Source organism: Poecile atricapillus, chromosome 2 (assembly GCF_030490865.1).
Source record: "Poecile atricapillus isolate bPoeAtr1 chromosome 2, bPoeAtr1.hap1, whole genome shotgun sequence".
Lineage (NCBI taxonomy): Eukaryota > Metazoa > Chordata > Aves > Passeriformes > Paridae > Poecile > Poecile atricapillus.
In genome coordinates, this window is record NC_081250.1 from 42616413 (window position 1) to 42635860 (window position 19448).

The 19448-nt window shown below is 43.7% G+C and overlaps 1 protein-coding gene across 5 annotated transcripts in view; it reads left to right on the forward strand.

The window, feature by feature from the left end:
• POMGNT2 (protein O-linked mannose N-acetylglucosaminyltransferase 2 (beta 1,4-)) overlaps window positions 1–16933 on the forward strand; it is a 31789-nt gene extending 14856 nt beyond the window's left edge. For 4 of the 5 annotated variants that reach the window (XM_058833312.1, XM_058833308.1, XM_058833309.1 and 1 more), the window contains one exon: window positions 14591–16933. In XM_058833312.1, the coding sequence (XP_058689295.1) occupies window positions 14683–16419 (1737 nt within the window). In that variant the 5' untranslated portion in view covers window positions 14591–14682 and the 3' untranslated portion in view covers window positions 16420–16933. Of the gene's footprint in view, window positions 1–6197; window positions 6421–14590 lie in introns of those variants that run through there. The other variant, XM_058833311.1, reaches the window with a different exon arrangement.
• Window positions 16934–19448: the final 2515 nt, after the last annotated feature.

The window sequence follows — 19448 nt, forward strand, 5'->3', positions numbered from 1 at the left end:
TATCTCTGACCTCTCCAGACTTGGGATAGGATTCACTGCCTATGGCAAATACATATGTATATTTTAGTATTGTCTTCAAGGTCACAAGACCTTCCTCTTTGAGGCTGCTGGGTGTAACAGCACTTACCTTGGGAATGCTTTGCTAGTGAGAGAGCTGAGCCCTGCTCCAGCCCTCCCTTGTGCTAGGTGGCTTCTCTGGGGAACGGCTGCATCAATGCCAGCAGAAGCCTAGAGATGGAAAAGCACATCCTGATGTAGGAAGCTGTCTGGAGAGCCCTTGATGTCTTGAAATACTCTGCAAAGTAGCTGAAAGACCACTCTATTCTTGGCATTGCAAATATCAGCACATGGATCCAGCGCTGTACAAAATGAATGAGGGCAGATGTTTTTAACTGGAGCGGTCTTAAACAGCAGTTGGTTTATCAGGATGATGTTGCTCTTCTCTCACTGACATTCAGGTTACACTTCAGTTATTTGAAGAGATTCTCATTGCCAAAGGCTTGACTCAGCATTTGATGCAACAACAGGCAGCAGATCTCGCTCGTAGGAAAGAAGGGAATGGAAATGAGCTGGTGTGGCAGGGTCGGGTAAGGAATCTCCCATCATCGAAGGGACACAGGTGATTAGCAACTGTGTCAGTAGTTTTGCAGGTGTTCCTCTTTTAACAGATACTTCCTGTTTTTGTCTGTAACATTCACCTTCCTGTGTGTATTGTATGTCATGTTGTCTACTTATGGGTATTGAAACCTCCACACAAGTAGGTCACAAGGAGGGCTTGTAGGAAAATAATACATTGATTTATTAGTGGGAAAAATTGGGGCAAAAATTAACCACCTTGGTTTTTATTACCAAGGTGGATACCATTATTGTATTCAGATAAATACAGCAGCAAGTCTAATACAAAAAATTCCCATCGGGTCAGGCTTGGACTTCTTCCTCTTACTGCTCTGCTCTTGATAAATATGCCTACATTCAGTAGTCTTTCAATGAATTTTCAAGCTGTTGAGGGCATGAAGTAGCTCTTCTTAGGTATTGAACCGTAAATGGTTGCATAAGACACCTGGAGGAGCTGAAATGGGCTTTTGCAATTAATTCAGTGCATTCATCACACTTTCCCTATTGGATTAAGGGGTTCATATTGAAGCTGAGAAAGATGATTCCTTTGCTTTCTTCTCCCTCCTGTCAGTAGCAGCAGTAGCCCTCAGAGCAACAGTAAATGCCTGGCCTGCAGCCATGCGTTACTGCTTCTCTTCTGGGCCTTCTGTACTCATCAAAACCCAGTTGTTAGGATATTTTTTAATTGGCCAGAAGATATTTTTCAGGCCTGTGGGTTATGCTGTCAGGAAACATCCTTTCTTTTTTTTTTTTTTTTTTTTTTTTACCTCCCATATAACTTATTTTATGATTTGTGAGACCTAATACTCTGTTCTGAAATTTCATGTGACTGTCAACACCTCTGAGATACGTTCCCCATGCAGAACGTGGATGTTTTGTGCTCCCTTAGCATTAGTCTAAAAGATTACACTACAGGCAGGGTATCCTGTGATACTGCTGTTAATATTACACTGTTGTCCTAGGAATAGGGTTGGGTTGTATGCTGGTTGCATCCTTTAGAATGTGAGGATGTGTTGTACAGGTGTGGCTGAAGGGGGCGTTGGAGGCAAAACAATCAGTTTGCAATTATGGGACTCAAAATGGCACTAAACCTTTTTATTTCCCCTGATTTGATTTAGATTCTCCTTTAGCTTGGCTCTGAACTATTTTTCTGTCATGCTGCTGTTCTAGCTACTTCCAGGCATTTGTCAGAGACTGGCTAATTGAAGCACATGCTCCAGCTTGGATCGAAACTGCTGTTTTGATCAAGACTGTAGATGCTGTTACTGCTTCCCCTTGGAGTTCTTTCCATGAAGTACTTGAACTTTGTAGGTTTGGATTCTCAAGGTTTTTAAGAGAGTCTCTGAGCATGGAAAAAATGTAAAGTTAGAACAAAGGCAGCTTCAGGCAACAGTCCTGTCCTAGAATATTCTGAGTTGGAATGTACCTATAAGGACCATCAAAGTCCTGGACCTCAATCCTTGAAGCCCTCCTGTAATCCTGCATGTGAACTGAGATGTTCTCATCAGTTCTGGAACAACTGCAGCCCACCTGAAAACCAGTTGCATAATCCAGTGAAGGCAGTTAAATTTTTGCACATCTTAAGCCCTATCCTTTGGATACTTCCACATAGTTGTTATCTGTCCACCCCTACAGATCTAAGTGCCTGTCAGTTCCTGAAAAGTGAGTTTTGTATTTCTATTATGTCTCTTCTTTTCCATACCTTGGCATCCCTGTGATGTTCACATTCAGGGGTGTTTTCCCTATCAATAGCTGTATTTTGCTGTGATATCAATATCTTAATTTCCTAAGACCTTTGTGAGACTTGCTGGTTATGACTACTTTGTTTGTCCCAACAGACAAGGGAAAGAGGCTCTCTTCTTTTTCCTCCAAAATTCCCAGGACAAGTCACTCTGACAGGCCCTCCAACTTGAGGCTAAATTGTGGGTCCAGGGGGGGTTTCCCAGGCATTTAGGAGTCCCCTGGACCTTCTGCACAGCAAGTGCAGTGGAACTAGAAGATGGGAGGAAGGTGTGTGGGGAGTAGAGCGTGTCAGGCTTGTGGCTACTCCTCCAGCAGCTCTTTGAGAGCAACAGTGACAGAGCTGGTAACTTATTCCTCTCTGTCCTTCACCATGTTTACTCTGTCACCTGTGGTCCTGAAGTCACCAGCTCCTGTCTTGAGTCCTGAAGGCCATAATACAACCTTGAAATACACAAGAAGTTTTGATTGTTTGTAGATTTTTGACAGGAAGCTGCTCTCATATTAATGGATGCTGGTGTGGTGTATCTCACACAGATATCATTTACAGGTTCAGTCTTTTTGTCTGTAAAATGGGAGATGTGTTTCTTCAGGTGAGGCTGTGGCTTAATATTGAAGTGTCATCTCAGAGAGAGCAGATGATCTTCCTGCTGCCTGGGCAAATACAGTTAACAAATAGCAACTGTGGGAAGCACCAGGGTGAGGCTGTACCCAGGGATCTCACAAGCAATGTTTTACCCTTGGTTTCTCATGTCAGTCTTGACTTACCATGTCAACATCATTGACTTACCAAACTGCTCTCATGAGCATGAATTATCTCAGATTCTGTTGCAGACACATTGGCACTAATTACATTTGCAGGTGTGCAGTTGGCAAAGCTGTAGGGGAGGGAATTGATTTCTCTCTCTTACCCTGCTGACCTGTCATTACTGATGGCAAAATGGGAACTTGAAAGAGCACAAGTGACACCTAACTTGAATCAGAACAGCTACCAAAGCCATCTCCTGCTTTGGGAACTGGCAGGTAACTCTCCCACACCTTTCTTGCCCGCACACACTGCATATAGCTGCAGGAGCAGGCCAGCGTGTCCCTGCAGTGCTGCTAGGGTGGTTCCTAATAGGAGTGGAGGGTTTATTAGAGTGAATAGTTTAGCATATGACAAATTCAGATAGCAGGCAAGTAAATGTTTTATATGTACAAAACATGCACATATCTGCAGAGGAGGATAAATATCTATGCATTTGCCAGGTTGATGTCAAGACATGTAACCTAAGAGTCTGTGTGTGTGTGTCTGTGTGTAAAATATGTTTGATCATACTTAAGCCTTTTTAAACCTAATGTTTAGATAAAACTTGCATCTTTTAAGCCTGGGAGCATGTCATTCTTGAAGCACTTGAGCAAAGTGGGGTTTGGCCCCTTAAATATTCTTCACAAAAATACCTTTTACACTGTCAAGGTATATTCTTGCTTAGGAATTTTCAATATTTGGCTGAAGTCCTGGTCCTTTTGACATGAGTTTTAATTTTAGCTTCTACAGAATCAAAATGTCATTCTCTCTGTGTGAAGTCCCAATCTTGGTGTCCAGAAACCAAATGCTTCCTTTGTGTTCTTTTTGTATTTATCAGTACAAAGACATTTTTTGTTAGTTCAGGCATTTTTTATTTTTTTTTTTTGTGCTCTCAAACTGAAATGCACTTTTGGTTCAAAAGCACTGCAAGAAGAACAATTTCTTATAGAGAGTCCTTCTGGGACTATAAATAATAAATGCTGTGATTCAGAGCAATTCAGGCACCCCTGCAACATATATGTGCACTGCAAAGATTCAATAAATAATGATTTACCTGCTCTTTGTCAGCCCTAAACCAAGAGGGATATATTCAGATTTCCTTGCTAGCTTGATGAGTTTTGTTTGTGCTGCCTAAAGGCTGTACTGCCTTTTAGGAGTTCTAAAACATGATGCTGTTTTTGAAGGTTGCAACTTTATGACGGGTATAAAATATTCATCAAATTCTTAGTTCGGAGCCAAGACCTCCTATTCAAACCTTACCAGCTTGTAGTAGGTGCTGGCTGTGAAGAGCTTGGGACATCCACACTTAGTGTCTCATGGTGCAATAGTAATGGGCAGTTATTGTTTCCCAGATGCTGGAATTATTTGATTATGGTTCCTCCCCCACCCCATAATGATGTAGGTTTGTATTTTGTGGTGTGGCAGATTGACAAACAGGACCCTCTTCAGGACTGGGGTTAAACTCTCTTTGCATTGTGATAAATTGTACCTAAGAAACTCATTAATAAAACTCATTCCAAGGGTAGAGAAGAAGCTTATTCATAAATGGAAGACCAGTGTGTATGTGTTGTCCTTTCTTCTCCAGTAAAATAAAAGGTTGTCTAAGAAAAAGAGACTGACATGTCTGGTGTGTCTGGGTTATCCCGGGTCCCACTGATAAAGTCACTAACCAAGATCTGTGGGGTCAGTGGAAAGGCTCCTGTTAGCATCAGTGGGAGGTAGGTCACGCTGTGGAACTTTCTGAAGTGTGGAAAACACAAAGTCAAGATGTGTTTTCTCAAGTGAAGTCAGCTCCAAATCTAACTCCTCTAGTTTCAAAATTCAGAGGAAAAATACCAGACTTGTTCCGCTTAAGGGAACATCTTTGTATTCAGAGGGGCAATGGGACAAATGAGATGGTCTTAAAAAGGGAAGGGTGACTTTGGATTTCCTTAGTCCCAGTAGGACAGGCTGAGGACACTGGGTGGGCTTGCTTCTCTTTGCTCTTTTTTATTCATTTCCCCCCCAGGCAGATGTGACTGACCAGTGTCTCTCTGAGATCCTCTCAGGACAGGCATAGGCTCATGCTGTAGTTCAGAGTCCACGTTTGAGCATATGGGAGGAGGTGTTAGAGAACTTTTCTTCTTTTTCATCCTTCTTATTTTACCTGTAAGCTCCCAAAGGGAAAAATCCTCACAGACAGATATTCAACAAGACGAGTCCTGCAAATATACAGTCAACACGTTTGCAGAGCCTGGAATGTTTGCTTGTGATCTGCAGGAGTGTCCCTGCAGGGCTGGGATCTCGTGCCTCTGTTTAGTGATGCGGCTTCGTGCCATGAGCCTTTTGGGGGGCTATGATCTGTATGTAGATCCCATTGTGGGATAAGAACTGGAAGTGTTCCCAGTCAGTGCTATCTGGTTTGCCATCTTCATGAAGCTGCTCACAGGTTGAAGCTCTGCTGTGAAGGTTGGTGTAAGGCGCTCGCCTCCATGAGCTTGTGTGCAGTAGGAGATTCTCTTATAAGCTCCTGGATAATTTCTGTGCCTTTGTGTTTAGGAATTACTTGGTTCCACCATAAAAAATGACTTTAGTATGAAAATACCGTTCCCTGGATCTCTGAAGGAGGGCAGTCACAGCCTTGTTAAATTCTAAGCCATTTGCTGACCATCACAGCTGGGAAATTGCTTTCCTAGTGCCAAGGGAATTATTAGAAAGCATGACGAAAGGCTTTCACATCCTCAAGCATGGGGCATTTTTTCCTTTCTCTCCTATTGTTTTCTTCTTTTGTGTGAAGTGTTTGGAGCAGCAGTGGCGTTAACGATCCTCAAAAGCAGGATTTCTAAAATGCGTGTCCCCGCTGCCCAAAGCAGTTTGCCGCCTGTCTCCCAAGACACGCTCGGCTCCGTGAGACAGCACGGTGGTGTTTGTTTCAGTGTGGCCGCCCGTCGGGGATTTGCAGGAATACTGCAGCAAATCATCCTGCATGCAAGGCTGACCTCTGGGAGGCTAACAAATTGAGGTGAGCCAGCTGGAGCGATAGGACACTGCCGGCAGACGGAGCATGCTCAGACCTGGGGGAGAAAGGTAGCTCAGGCTGCAGATGGTGCACGGGTTACGGTGCCGAGAGCTCTTAGGTGGGATTTTTGCTTTTTCTTTGTGGTGGTGAGGAAAGAAGAGGACTGGAGAGTGTTCGTTCCTCTGCAAAGCATAGCTTTAAGGTGTCTTTTTTTTTTTTTTTTCTTTCTCCTGTGAAAGAGAGGCACCGGATAGCATTTCCTGTTATTTAGCAACACCAGGTATGCGTGCATGTCCTGAAACACTGATCTACCAGTGGTAGTACTTCCAAGACTAAAAAGGTTGCAGATGCTGTGAATGACTGCATTTCTTTGCTGGGTGTCATTGTAACTGTGCTGTGTTTGCTGTGCTGATCACATAGGGCTCGGAATTCAGTTTTGTTGGCAGTCCTGGTTGCAGTGTACTGAGGATACTGGGGGGGGGGGGGGGGGGGAGGTTGGCATGTTTGCGATGGTATCTCCTCGCTCCCCCCTTCCGTGCAAGTTCACACTGAATCCCTCCTCTGTGGGAAGGGAGTCAGTAGTCCATTTGTAATCCCACGTATTTTTAGTCCCTCTTTGACTTGTGGTTTGATTTATCATTTTTAAACTAAAGGCTCATGGGGAAAACATCTCTGATACGGACTAAATTCCGTAGGTTTGCAGAAATGTGTTTCTTGCCGGACACGTGCTGCTATGGGATTACTTTTTTTTTTTTTTTTTTTTTTTTCACCTTCCCCTAAAAACATGCTATTGTGGAGCTTGTGGTAACCTAGAAGGGATTTTCACTGTTTTTATTGGCTGTGCTGTGCTCCGAACAATTTTGGCTCTTGCTTAGGATTTGCAGGACACATGAGCGGTGCTGGGCACCATGCTGATGGAAAGCAGGGAGAGCTGTAAATGCTGCTAAGCACCGGTCCCAGTACCCGAATAACACAGGTACTCTGCCTGCTGGAGAACACAAACAGAAAGGATAGATAAAATACAGAGAGTAACAAATGGCAGCTAAAGCCCAGAGGCACAGTTGGAGTGGCTGCAGATCGTCTTGTTCAGTACTTTGGGATTTCACATCATATTCTTTTAAATTCAGTTTTGCAGCATTAGTAAATTTTTCCTGCAGCCACCCCCTCTCTGTCTTTGCTTTAGGCAGACCACAGGAGTAAGATAAACCTGCTGCTCTCTTGACACTTTTTTTTCTGACAAAGGTATCTTGTTTACAGACTAAAAGCAAGGGACCAGGCAAAACGAGAGGCTTTTTACTCGTATGACAGGGCTGTTAATGACAATGCAACCAGATAGGTTTCAGTGGGATACTCCAGTGAACAAAGATAGCTGGAATGAACTCCGCCTGTTAAGCTTTCCTCTCTAGCTAGCCATGATTATTTTGAGTAACTTGGGTTTTCATCTTTAGTCTTGGGACTCTCAGAAGGTCAACAAGACTTGAGGGCTGAGAAATACCTTCTTTTTTTCTTTTTCTTTACATTATTAGCTCATTTTTCTTACATTTCTTGCCACAAGCTTGTTTATCAGAAATGCATCTTTTTTAGGGGACTTTTCTGGAGTTCTGGGATTTTGTTTGGGGTAAGGATTTCATACTCCAGTATGGATGGAGAACTTGGAAATGCAGACCTTAAAAGCCTAAGAAGTATTCTTTTTAGATTTATACATTTAACTCAGCTTTGTGGCTTGCTTCTATGCATTGACTGCTTTTCCAACAGATTCCAACAATTATTTTTTATCCTGTTATTTTGTAGATCAAGACAGGAGTATCAAGAAATATTAAATCAATGGCTGCTAGTCATTGTGAAAGTCAGGTTTGGTCTCTTCCTATCCCTGAAACTCTGAAATTAAATGGAAGAAAACTTAGGTTTTCTATCCATGAGTCCAGCTGGGAGGTGTCCTGCAGCCACCGGTCTTCTCCTGCTCATATGGAAGGTACTTTTGCAGTAGGGTCCATTGCACAGAGCCTGAGCCTCCTTGGTTACAGTCTTTTATAGAAAGATTTGCAGTTTTGCTTTCTGTTCCTCACTTATGCTGAACCATACAAACTGAAGATGGACCTAATTTTGATCACAGCTATCTATAGATAAGGATTTTATAAGACAGAGTTTTTTAAAATATATTGTTATATTTTGATATTTTTTTTTCCTAAATAAAGCTCTATTTTTAAAATTCTTCTTGAGACCACATGGTCAAGATATTCTTATTTTTCATGTCCCCTCTTTGTATCAGGCTTCAATAATGGTATTTTTATCTTTAACTACTGGGCTTACTCCCTCTACCAGAATCTGCTCTTTTCCTATTTAAAAAGTCAGCACTTCTACAGTTGGCTGCTTTTTACAAAGAAAATGTTCCAGTATATCAATCATTCAGTGTACCATCCTTTCTTTAATGTGCTATGTACTGTGAAAGATATATGTATCTCATTAAATAAATAGAGTGAATAAGATGATAACAGCTTTTTGGGCTGTGGGGATTGACTTGCTTGTAGTTCTGGGGGAATCTGTGACAGAGATGAGAATAAAAGCAAATTCTTGGCTGCCGAATCCCAACTCCCCCTCCTTCCAATTGGGAAAGTTGCCTTCTAGCAACTCCTGCTTTAAGGATGAATGAAGTAGGTATTTAAAACTGCATGTGTTATATACACTGAATCCTTAGCTAAGCCTCTTGCATCAGGGATGGGAGAAAGAACAGAAGACATTTTGCAGGCGGAGTGCAAAATACCGTGTTTGCATGCTTTTCTTTTCCTGTACTGGTCCTGGAAAGCCAGTCTAGAAAGAAATTAATCCAGGGGTAGGGAGTGCTGATGGGGAAAATGTCCTTGAGGAGGGAATATCTGCTCCTATCTCTCCCACTGTGTTACCGTAACAAGAAGCCCATTTCCTCCCCATGCAGCTCTGCTCTAATTCTTTTGCTGTCCTGTGGCAAGGGCAGCCCCAGTCCACTTCCAGTTGTGTTGCCTTTCTGGGAACTCTGGAGATGGTTCTTGGATACCCTGCCACCACTGGCAAGCTGTGCACAGGAGCTGACCAGCTGGGCCAAAGCCAAGTTGGCCTCCATGAGGAGGCATTTCCCTCTGTGCACAGAGTGGTGATGCTCTCTGGAAATGTGTCTCCTTCATGCTTTTTTGGTTTTCCATTTTATGAGGCTTTTTAGCCTGCTATAGCTATGGGAAGCTGAACATCAGCCTGGAAAATGTTTGGGCAGTTGGTAACAAAAGTTCATCAAGGCCTAAATAGACAAAGCCAGCACTTCTCATTTTGTTAAAACCTGCAGGAATAGGTGACCCCTCTTTAGGCATGCTGGTCACCCTGTTCACCCTTGTTCTCCCTTATCAAGCTCTTGATTTGTTCCCTTTGGAGGTCTTAGTAGTGTATGTTTGTCTTTTCTTGTAGTTGGGATTTTTTTTTTTTAATGTGGATTTTGTAGCTTTTCTCCCTGTTTCTTACCTATATTGCAGTTTTTACAATGGAGAGAAGATTTGGAACATTGTCCATCATATTAATAGCTTTAGTGATTCATCCTACTGTAGCTTCACAATTAAAAAAAGAACAACAGAACTCATCTCCTAAATGAATCCAAACAGTTCTCTATGCCAACTGCCTATTAGTGGAAATTCCTCTCTCATCCCACCCACTCTGATCTCCTAGGCATGCTAACAGGAGATGGAGAACAGTGTCTCCATCTATGCTTCCTGCATCCTTCCCACTTCCTGAGGATGTTTAATACATCAGATAACCTGTAGCTAACAGGCAGAAGGTGCTGCTGTGCCCAGACTTGCATAAGACCTGCAAGACACTGGAGGGCTCTGCCAGAAGTGCCTACTGAACACACCAAATAAATACTCCTGAAGACATTATCTGCTTATCAGCAGCCAGTGCTAGTTAGAGAAGTCGCTGGGCTGTGAGAATGAAACTGTGATGCTTTTGCTAAGTGAATGGGGGTGGAGGAAGAAAATGGGGTAAGCTCTTCATGCCTGTGAACTCTTGGAAAAAGAGTAAAGATGAGCTGACCAAAAATAGAGTGCCTCCCACAGGCTCTTAGCTGTTGGAGCAGCATCCATTGTGGCTGTGCTGCAAGCTCCAGGATATGCTCTTAATTCCACTGTACAGTCTTGAGCTGTCCCCACACTGGTATTTTTGTTGAGCTTCCCATGTCTGGCTCCCCAAGTCTGCTGCTCCCTGCCTGTCAGCATCACTGCCAGGGAAATCTGCCTCTTCTACCTCCCTCTCTCACTCCTGCTGCTCCCCTATAGCCCACTCCTCTCCGGAGTCCTCAAGGGCACAGCCCATCCCCTCCCATGGGACATCATTGCCGTCTGCCAGCTTTGCAGGGAGAAGCTCTGTGCAGCTTTTACATGCACGTCTCTTCTGGCTTGGCTCCGATCTATCAGTTGCCCTGTCTCCTGGTGCTGAAGGATGATGCTTTAGCATTTCAAAGCAGAGAGTGAAAAAATGTCAGTCCAATCGATTTCCTTGGTAACTGGGGCGTATTACTCAGGTGGTGCAGAGCTCTGGTTATCCCAGTGTCACTGGGAGGCATGGGGGTGGATGAACGTGGTAGGGATGGAGAAGAGGGAGTCTGTGGGCAGCTCGGGGAGGGGGGGGTGACTGGCCTAGAGGCTGCCCTCTGTGTAGAAAGAAACGGCACAGAACACTCTGCTCTTAAGAAAAGTAGCACTATGTCCAGCCTGCCACTTCTGCAAGTGCCTTTCAGTTCTTAGAATGTTCTCTGATGACACTGTGGGAGTGGCAGCTCTAGATCCATTTCATGAGGGAGATTTAGTAATGAAAGTTTCTTTTATTGTGAAGCAGTTCTCTTCAGGTAGAAATCTAAATGCTTTCACCTGTTTCAGTGTTACCCTCTGCCTCCTGGGAAAGTTTCTTATCCCAGGTCTACTCCTGCTGACAGCACTTTATGACTGATCTCAGCTTGGGGGACTGAGGAACCAGGGGACATGGAGAGTGATTGCTTGCCTTTACTCCCTTGGTGCAGCCTCTCCTGGGTATGTAAAAGCCAACAGTTGGATTGTTTGTTACTATTTATGCTCTATCGTTCCCCGAGGGACCAAAAATTATAGTTTCTGGAGGTCTGTTTTCACTGAAAGTGTCAGATTGAAAAAAAGGTGGATGATAAAATGTGGGAAAACAGGCAAAGAATTAAGACAGTTCTCTGAGTACCTGTGAAATTCTCCTTTCATTTCTGCCTGCAGCACCCCTTCCTGTCCACATCCCGTTGTTTACTTCCATCAAAAGCAGCTTTCTCCCAAGCAGCATGAATCAGGATTTAGGAACTGGCAATGAGGAACAGAAATGAAGATGGATTACTTTAGCATTGCTAACATTTAACATATATTCCTGACACCTGGTTGGCTTAAGCACATGCACTCACTTCAGTCAAGTGCAGAGACGAGAAAGAGCTGCAATGAGGAAAGAGTAGAAGAGGGCCTTGCAGGTGATTTTTACTAAAAGGCTGAGTTGAATCCTAGCCATTTAGCAGGTATGGCTGTGGCAGAGTCTGAAATGAGAATTGCTAACCTCTGAACATTGGCTGCATCCATCAGGCCGCATCTCTGAAGTGCCTCTTCTGCCCTTCCCTTGGGGCTGGAGGGGAGAGAACAAATCAGTCAGGGTTGAAACATTTGAACAGGCTGTTTTCAAGGAGGCCTGTTTGGCTCAAGGGGTTTGTAATGGTCAGCAGAGCTCTCCACCACCAAAATGCCCATGAAATGCAGGTGGTATTTGCAGTGGTGTTTTTATAGACTGTGGGCTTCTTATGCTTTTGAAACATCCACACATACTCCCTCACCTTGCCATAATGGAATAATTAAGAAGCTGTGTAGTTTTCCTTCCTCTGCCAAATTGTAGATCTTGCCAGGTGCTTTGTTCTTCTGACCCACAGGACTTAACTTTCACAATGCCTGTGGACTTGCCTTCCTTTAAGTGTGTGCTTGCAGCATGGAGGAGTCTTCTCCATGTACTGATGATCAGGCTTTGCACATGGCTGCTGGGGCTTGATCCTTTCCTTGCTGATGCTGTTGAAGTCACTTAAAGCCATGCTCACAAGAGGTTTGTAGTGGAGAGGTGATGTACAGAATTGGATTATATCATTATATCATTACATATCATTATTATATTGGATTACTGACATTTTTCAAAGACAGTGAAGAAGTAAAATAAAGATTTGAAAGTCAGTACCAATAAAATAATTCAAGATCTGTCCCTATCAAAAACTTCTCTTCTGGAAATCTGGTTTGATTGCATTAGCAGAACCTGAATGATATAGTGCTGTCCCCACTGGGTTTCCATTCCAGGCTGTCCATGGAATAACCATGGTTGAGAGTTCCATGGCCACAAGGAGCAGCACTCATCCCCTGTTGACAGAGGAGGACAGATTGAGATGTAATGTGACAGCCATCATTTTTCTGTGCTGGATATCTGTGACACCTGGGACAAGACCCAGTTAAAATTGCTGTGATGGAAACAAAGGCTAAGTGTTAGAAAAGAGTTTATCACAGTCCTTCATGCCTCTCTTGATAGAGATTGGCTGAAGAGATGACTAAGAATGAGATAGATAAGCATCTTTGGGGCATACTTTATGGAGAGTTGATCCTGCCCTGATAATCAGATGACCACTCTAGGTCCCTTTCATTTTTTTTCATGGTTGAAATCAAAACAACACATTTTTAATTTGCTGCTTGCTTTTAGGGAGTTTCTAAATGAAGCAGTTTTTCAGACCACTTGCCAAAGGAGGTGGACTTCATTTCTGTTTCATTTGAGTAGATAGAAATTGAAATTAATTTGTTGCTCAGATCCTCAGATATCACCTCTTGAGTTTGTGTGGCTTACAGCTAGCACTCATTTATTTCACATTATTCAGACTCTGAGGTACCTTCAGTTCTTTCCAAGACAGATCCTCCAGGCTGTTGGGATCTCATGAGGTATAGGAATCCCTTCTGACTTCATTGAGTTCCATGAATGATTCTCCCTTCAGTTCCAAGTTGCAGGGTCAAGCTTTTAAGTTGCAGTAGCTCTTTTCCAAGGAACTCCTGTGGCAGTAGAGGAGGTGTTTGCTTTGGTCCCCAATATGCCTACTTAATTTTCTCCACATTGCCATGTTAGAAGTGTCTCTTGGTTAAAATGCTAAAGGATGCTTGGGATGTCAGAACGTGTGCTTGAGACACTGCTTTTTTCGCCCCAACAGCAAACTTGCACCAAAGGAAATTTAAAATTTCTACCTTTAAAAATGGCAGCTAGGAACAATGTAGTAGGGTAAATACTAAGCAGAAATTTCCCTTCCTAAAGTTTCCCATGAGTCACGGGTGCAATTATTTACAGCCTGACCAGCAGTGAATCTTGATGCATAATGAAAATTGAAGTCCATAAATTCTGTAGGTGAATCGATACCTCAATTGAAGTTCACAGTTGAAGTTATAATCAATACTCTGATATAAGCCAGTAGTGTTTCTGCATAGAAGGAAAACAGTGGCAGGCTCTAACAGAAGAAGAATCAGGGAGGCTTTGGAGCAGCACAGAAAAGGTTCTCAGGTTGGGATGGGAAGATGCCAACAGCGAAACCCTTCAAATGCATTAGCTTATCATTTGTATAAGGGCTGGCTGTGCTGTGTGAGCCAGACTCTCACTAAATGAAGGTTTGATTTCTTTAATGACACATCAGTTCCTCTCATAAAGAGCAGAGCTCTCCGCTCTCCTATGCCTGTATTTCTTTTGGAAGATGATGTCAGTTCCTAGCCTTTGATCCTGGATTGCAGCCAGAGCAATACCCTAGTGACTCTGGATTCTCTCTCAGGGCAGTCCATAGACCTGCCAGTCCTTCCCCCACCTCTGGATAAAATGAAATAGAATGTGATGTTCACTAGTTCACACTGCACACTGGAGTGTAGCAAAATCTGTCCTGGCAATACTCCTCGAGGTATTGCTGCCTGCTCAGTGAAGGTGGGAGCCCCGCTGAGTGGTCTCAGCCGTACAGAGTGGGAGGAGGAGCTTGGTCTCCAGTCCTCTGCAGGTGGCTCAGGGATTGCAGTGCTCTATTTTCCCTCACTGTGGCAAAAATCAGAGTTCTAGATCCCAGATCCAGAGTCGCAGAGAACATACTTTTCTTTCAAACAGATCTTCATAGAGCTCATCCTTAAACTCCTTTACATTTTCTTCTTCAAAAGCATATAAATGAAAATGAGAGGAGCCTTCTTGTAGAGCAGCTCCCAGTTCTGTTTGCTTTATATTTTTTTACAGTTTTGGGGAGACCTTTGGCACCTTTTTCTTCTTTCCTCTCATTCCCTGGAAGGGGAAAAAATTGGAAAGAAGCTCTCCTGAATAGTCCATAAAATACGATTTATGGTGGAGCTGTAAACCCGATGTTTAAAGTGGTTCTTCTCTTGTTTTATTTTCCACAGGTGTTTACCCTCACCATGTCAAAGAGTGTTAATGATGTGTCCCCTCTCCATTGCATTCCCCACCTGTCATCCTGCTAGGACCTAACTACAGAATGAACATAGCAGCTGTGTTCAATGCCCTGCTCGTGTCCATCCTCGCTGCCGTGCTGTGGAAGTACATCAAACTGCGTGATCATGCCGCCATGGTGGAGGAGGAGTTGGTCCACATGCGCCAGTCTCAGGAACTTTCTGAGGCTCAGATTGACTACCATGCAGCTCTGCAGGCCCTGGTGGAGAACGGTACCAGGATGGTGTGCACTGGCAGGATGCACACCGACCGCATCTGCCGCTTTGAGTCCCTCTGCTACTCTACTGAGGCTGAGGAGTTTGTCTACTTTCACAGCAACTCCTCTGTCATGCTGCCCAACCTGGGCTCCCGGAGGTTCCAGCCAGCTCTGCTCGACCTCTCCTCTGTGGAAGATCACAACACCCAGTACTTCAACTTTGTGGAGCTGCCAGCTGCTGCGCTGAAATTTATGCCAAAGCCGGTCTTCGTGCCTGATGTGGCGCTGATTGCCAACAGGTTCAACCCAGACAACCTGATGCACGTCTTTCATGACGACCTCCTCCCCATCTATTACACCATGCAGCAGTTCTCCGACTTAGATCTGGAGGCGCGACTCTTCTTCATGGAAGGGTGGAGTGAAGGTGTTCACTTTGATCTCTACAAGTTACTGAGTAACAAGCAGCCGCTCCTCAGGGAGGAGCTTAAAACCCTGGGCAGGCTCCTCTGCTTTACCAAATCCTATGTGGGACTATCCAAAATCACTACCTGGTACCAGTACGGATTTGTCCAGCCACAAGGGCCAAAGGCTAACATCTTGGTTTCTGGTAATGAGATCAGGCAGTTCACCAAATTCATGATGCAGAAACTGAATATCAGCTTGGAGGAAAATTCCAGTGAGGAGTATATCGTAGTGTTCAGTCGGACAATCAACAGACTTATCCTAAATGAGGCAGAACTAATCCTGGCTCTTGCTCAGGAGTTTCAGATGAAAACCATTTCCGTCTCTCTGGAGGAGCATTCATTTTCTGACATCGTCCGGTTGATCAGCAATGCGTCCATGCTGGTCAGCATGCACGGGGCCCAATTAGTCATGTCGCTCTTCCTGCCAAGAGGGGCCACCGTGGTGGAGCTCTTCCCATATGCTATCAACCCCGAACACTACACCCCTTACAAAACCCTGGCAACCCTTCCTGGCATGGACCTACACTACATTGCCTGGCAGAACACCGACAGGGAAGACACCGTAGCCTACCCAGACAGACCCTGGGATCAGGGTGGGATTGCTCATCTGGACAAAGCTGAGCAGGAGCGCATCATTAAGAGCACGGAGGTGCCGCGGCACCTCTGCTGCCGCAACCCTGAGTGGCTGTTCCGTGCCTACCAGGACACCAAGGTGAACATCCCGTCCCTCATACACACGATTAGGCAGACTGTGAAGTCTAAGCCCGGACCCAAGAGGCAGAAGTGGTCTGGTAGCCTCTACCCTGGCAAAGTGAGGGATGCCAAGTGTCAGGCCTCTGTCCAGGGCACGAGTGAAGCTAAACTTGCTGTGTCCTGGCAGATCCCCTGGAATCTGAGGTATCTCAAGGTCAGAGAAGTAAAATATGAAGTGTGGATACAAGAGCAAGGGGAAAACACTTACATGCCTTATATATTGTCCCATCAGAATCACACCTTCTCAGAAAACATTAAGCCCTTCACGATATACCTGGTGTGGATACGCTGCATCTTCAACAAAAATCTCCTGGGACCTTTTGCAGATGTGCTCTTGTGTAGTACATAACCTGCTGCACTACCTGTACAGCTCTAACCTGCTCTTCACTCCATCTGTGGTTTAAAACTTCTCGTCTTGTAGTTTGTAGAGGGCTGAAGAGGACTAGACTGTACCAGTGCCTAAGTGTCCATTTTATTGCACTCCACATGTATTCTTTCAATGGTATTTATTTCCAGTGAGTGTTTGGGAAAAGGAAAAAAAAAAAAAAATTAAAAAAAAAAAAAAAAAGGGAAATCTCTGGGTTCTTCAGAGTAATTTCCAGAGGTTAAATTACATGCTGAATACATGTAATTGAAAACAGAATGGAAGTGAATTGTGTGTACCTTGGTCGTGATTTAAATTTGTTCCTATTGTGTGGTGACTATTTAAGCACAGCGTTAAAGCGCAGTTAATTCCATGGCTAAGTGGGCAATTCTCATCAGCTTTTTCATTGTAAGTTATGTTTTTCAGTAATTCTTGACTGTAACTTTGAGTTCCAGATTTTGTACGAGAGTCTTCATTAAACTGCTGTAAACCTCCTCAATATATTTTTGCATTTCATTACTTTTCAAAAGCGTTACTGTGATAGATTTGTCCATTGCTGTTATAAAATGTGTATCTGAAGCTTCCTATGTTTATATTTTGACTGAAGAGAATGACTACAGACTACAGCTTCATGTTTAAAATCAGATTTTACTGCACCCCTATTGCAAAAGTTGTAGTAATAGATAAGATGTAGAAGGAATGGAGTAGATAAAATAATTCACTGTGTTTTAGGAGTTTTCGTTTTGTGAGTTATGTACAGGTGTGTGAGAAAGTAGTCGGGTGATTTGGGAGAGCTGACAGGGAAGGGATTGCACTTACAGCAATCTGCTCAAGAAAATCCTTTTTTTTGGCATTTGATCTGAATAATCTGTTGATGATAGCTACTAATAGGTGCATGCTTTGCTAGGGAATAGGCAGGTCGTGCCAAAGGGAAGCTTTCTGTGCACAGGTGTTCCTGGATGGTGGTGGAAGGAAGTAGAATCAGGCAGGAAACAGGCATTGGGCTGGCCAGAGCACGTGGCAGGGATCAGGCTGATGATACTCCCACCTCTGTTACTCCAGTGAGAGGAGTAGTTTAAAAATTCATCTTCCCTGAGATCAGAATCTTGCTCCATTGCCAGGGTAACACACTACTTTGGACCTGATACTGCTCAGATCTGCTTTAGCTGGAGACCCTAAATAGCACTGTCTGAAAAATGGCTCTGAGTCACAAGTGCAGCTCTTGAGGAGGGGAGAAGGAAATTGGCAGGAGTGTGAGATGATTCCCTGATAGATATTAGCATCCTCTGTAGTTTATAACCAGTGTTGAAGCAAAAGAAAAAGTGCTTTCTCCTCCTCTCCATCTCAGTCCACACCTTCTTCCCAAGGTCTGGATGAATATTTGAAGAGTAGGATAAATGTCTTGCTTTCTGGGTTGATAGATGAGCATCTCAAGGCAGGATTATAAATATGGGTTCTAAGGAAAGGGGGAGTACAAATGGCTGTACAAATTTGGACAAGAAACAGAAGGATTGAAAAATGAGCAAAACAGCCCAACACTGGTCCTTCGGGCAAGTGCTATTTCTGTACATTCATTTTCATTATGTCTTGCTTTGTTTTCAAATGGTTTTTATGATTTAAAGGAGGGGAAGAAACAGAATATGAATCCCAAAGTCTGCATTTGCTTTGCAATTCTAACCTTGCCAACTAATTTTTTTTTATCATGGCAAGTTTTTTGCCTTGATGTTTTAAAGGGGCATGGGAATATTCCCATTATTGTTTTCTGAGAATGAAATGGGTTTCTTGCTGAAATGAGTATTTGAGCTCCAAAGTCTTCATGTGGCTGCACATTCCACGCCATATATGTCAGAGCTGAGGTGAGAAAAACTTCCTAAAATATGACAGTGAAAGCAAGCTGTTCATGGAAGCCTCCAGGACCTGTGGTTCCCCAGGGACTCACTGGCTGATGGGCTCCTGCTCACAGAAGGGTTTTGCAGCAGTCCTGCATCCCCACGTCCATTTGAGCTGAGGTAACCTTGTGGCCAGTGGCCATCCTGGTAGCTCTTGCAAAGGTGGTATTGTTGGTATCCTATTTGGTAGTGAATGAGTCTTCAGACATCGGAAATTTAGTTAGCATTCATTTTGTATCAGTTCTCAAAAATAATTCTCTTTGGGTGTGTGAGCTGCCTGTGTTCTCCTAACTATTGTTCATCCTCAGCAGGATATTGATCTGCTTGTTGCCTTCCTGGCTGCTTTTCTCCATGCCTTTTGTAGTAATCCTTTGCCTGTAATTTGTAGATCATCCCATTTCACTTAAAATTAGTTCCATATGATTGCAGATTTTATAACATTTGCAGATTGGTTACAGCACATTAACTATTTTCTTCTCATATCCTAATGACTAATCAACAAAATTGGCTACAGAGCAATCATATATGTGGGTTTCTGTGCTCTTAACTCTGGCATGAAACAGTCTCTCGTGTTCAGAGAGAGACTCATTTTTTCCAGAAGATAATCAAACGTGCTTTCCAAAAATGTGCATTCAGGCTCTGTCTTCCTCATCAGTGCTATGAGTACTTCATGAGATGGAAAAAAAAGAAGGGCTTTTTCCTTTTCAAATTCTGAGATAGCTGAACACTGAAGTTGTGCTGGTGGTGTTATTTGCCTCCAACACCTGCCCAGTGTAAATGTGTCTGTGCTGGCGCCTCACTGCTATACCTGAATTTCTCCTCTGCCAGAGCACACAGCAGTGAGGGCCCCTGGTGCAGCCTGTAGCTGTCATAAATTGGACACGGTAATGTTATACTGATTTACACTACCTCAAGAACTGCTCTGGAGTGCTGGCATCTTTCCATAGTAAATTTTCTTTCTTTTAATAACTTTGCCATCAGTGCTTTGCAGGCCAGTTCCATTTCTCAGCCCCAGACCTCCCCTGTCCCATGAGCTCTTTTTTCCCTTTTCTTTTCTCTGTCAGTGCTGCTTGATGGATCAGAAGGAATGCACGCCTGGCAGGTGTTGGAGACAAAGTTCTGTCC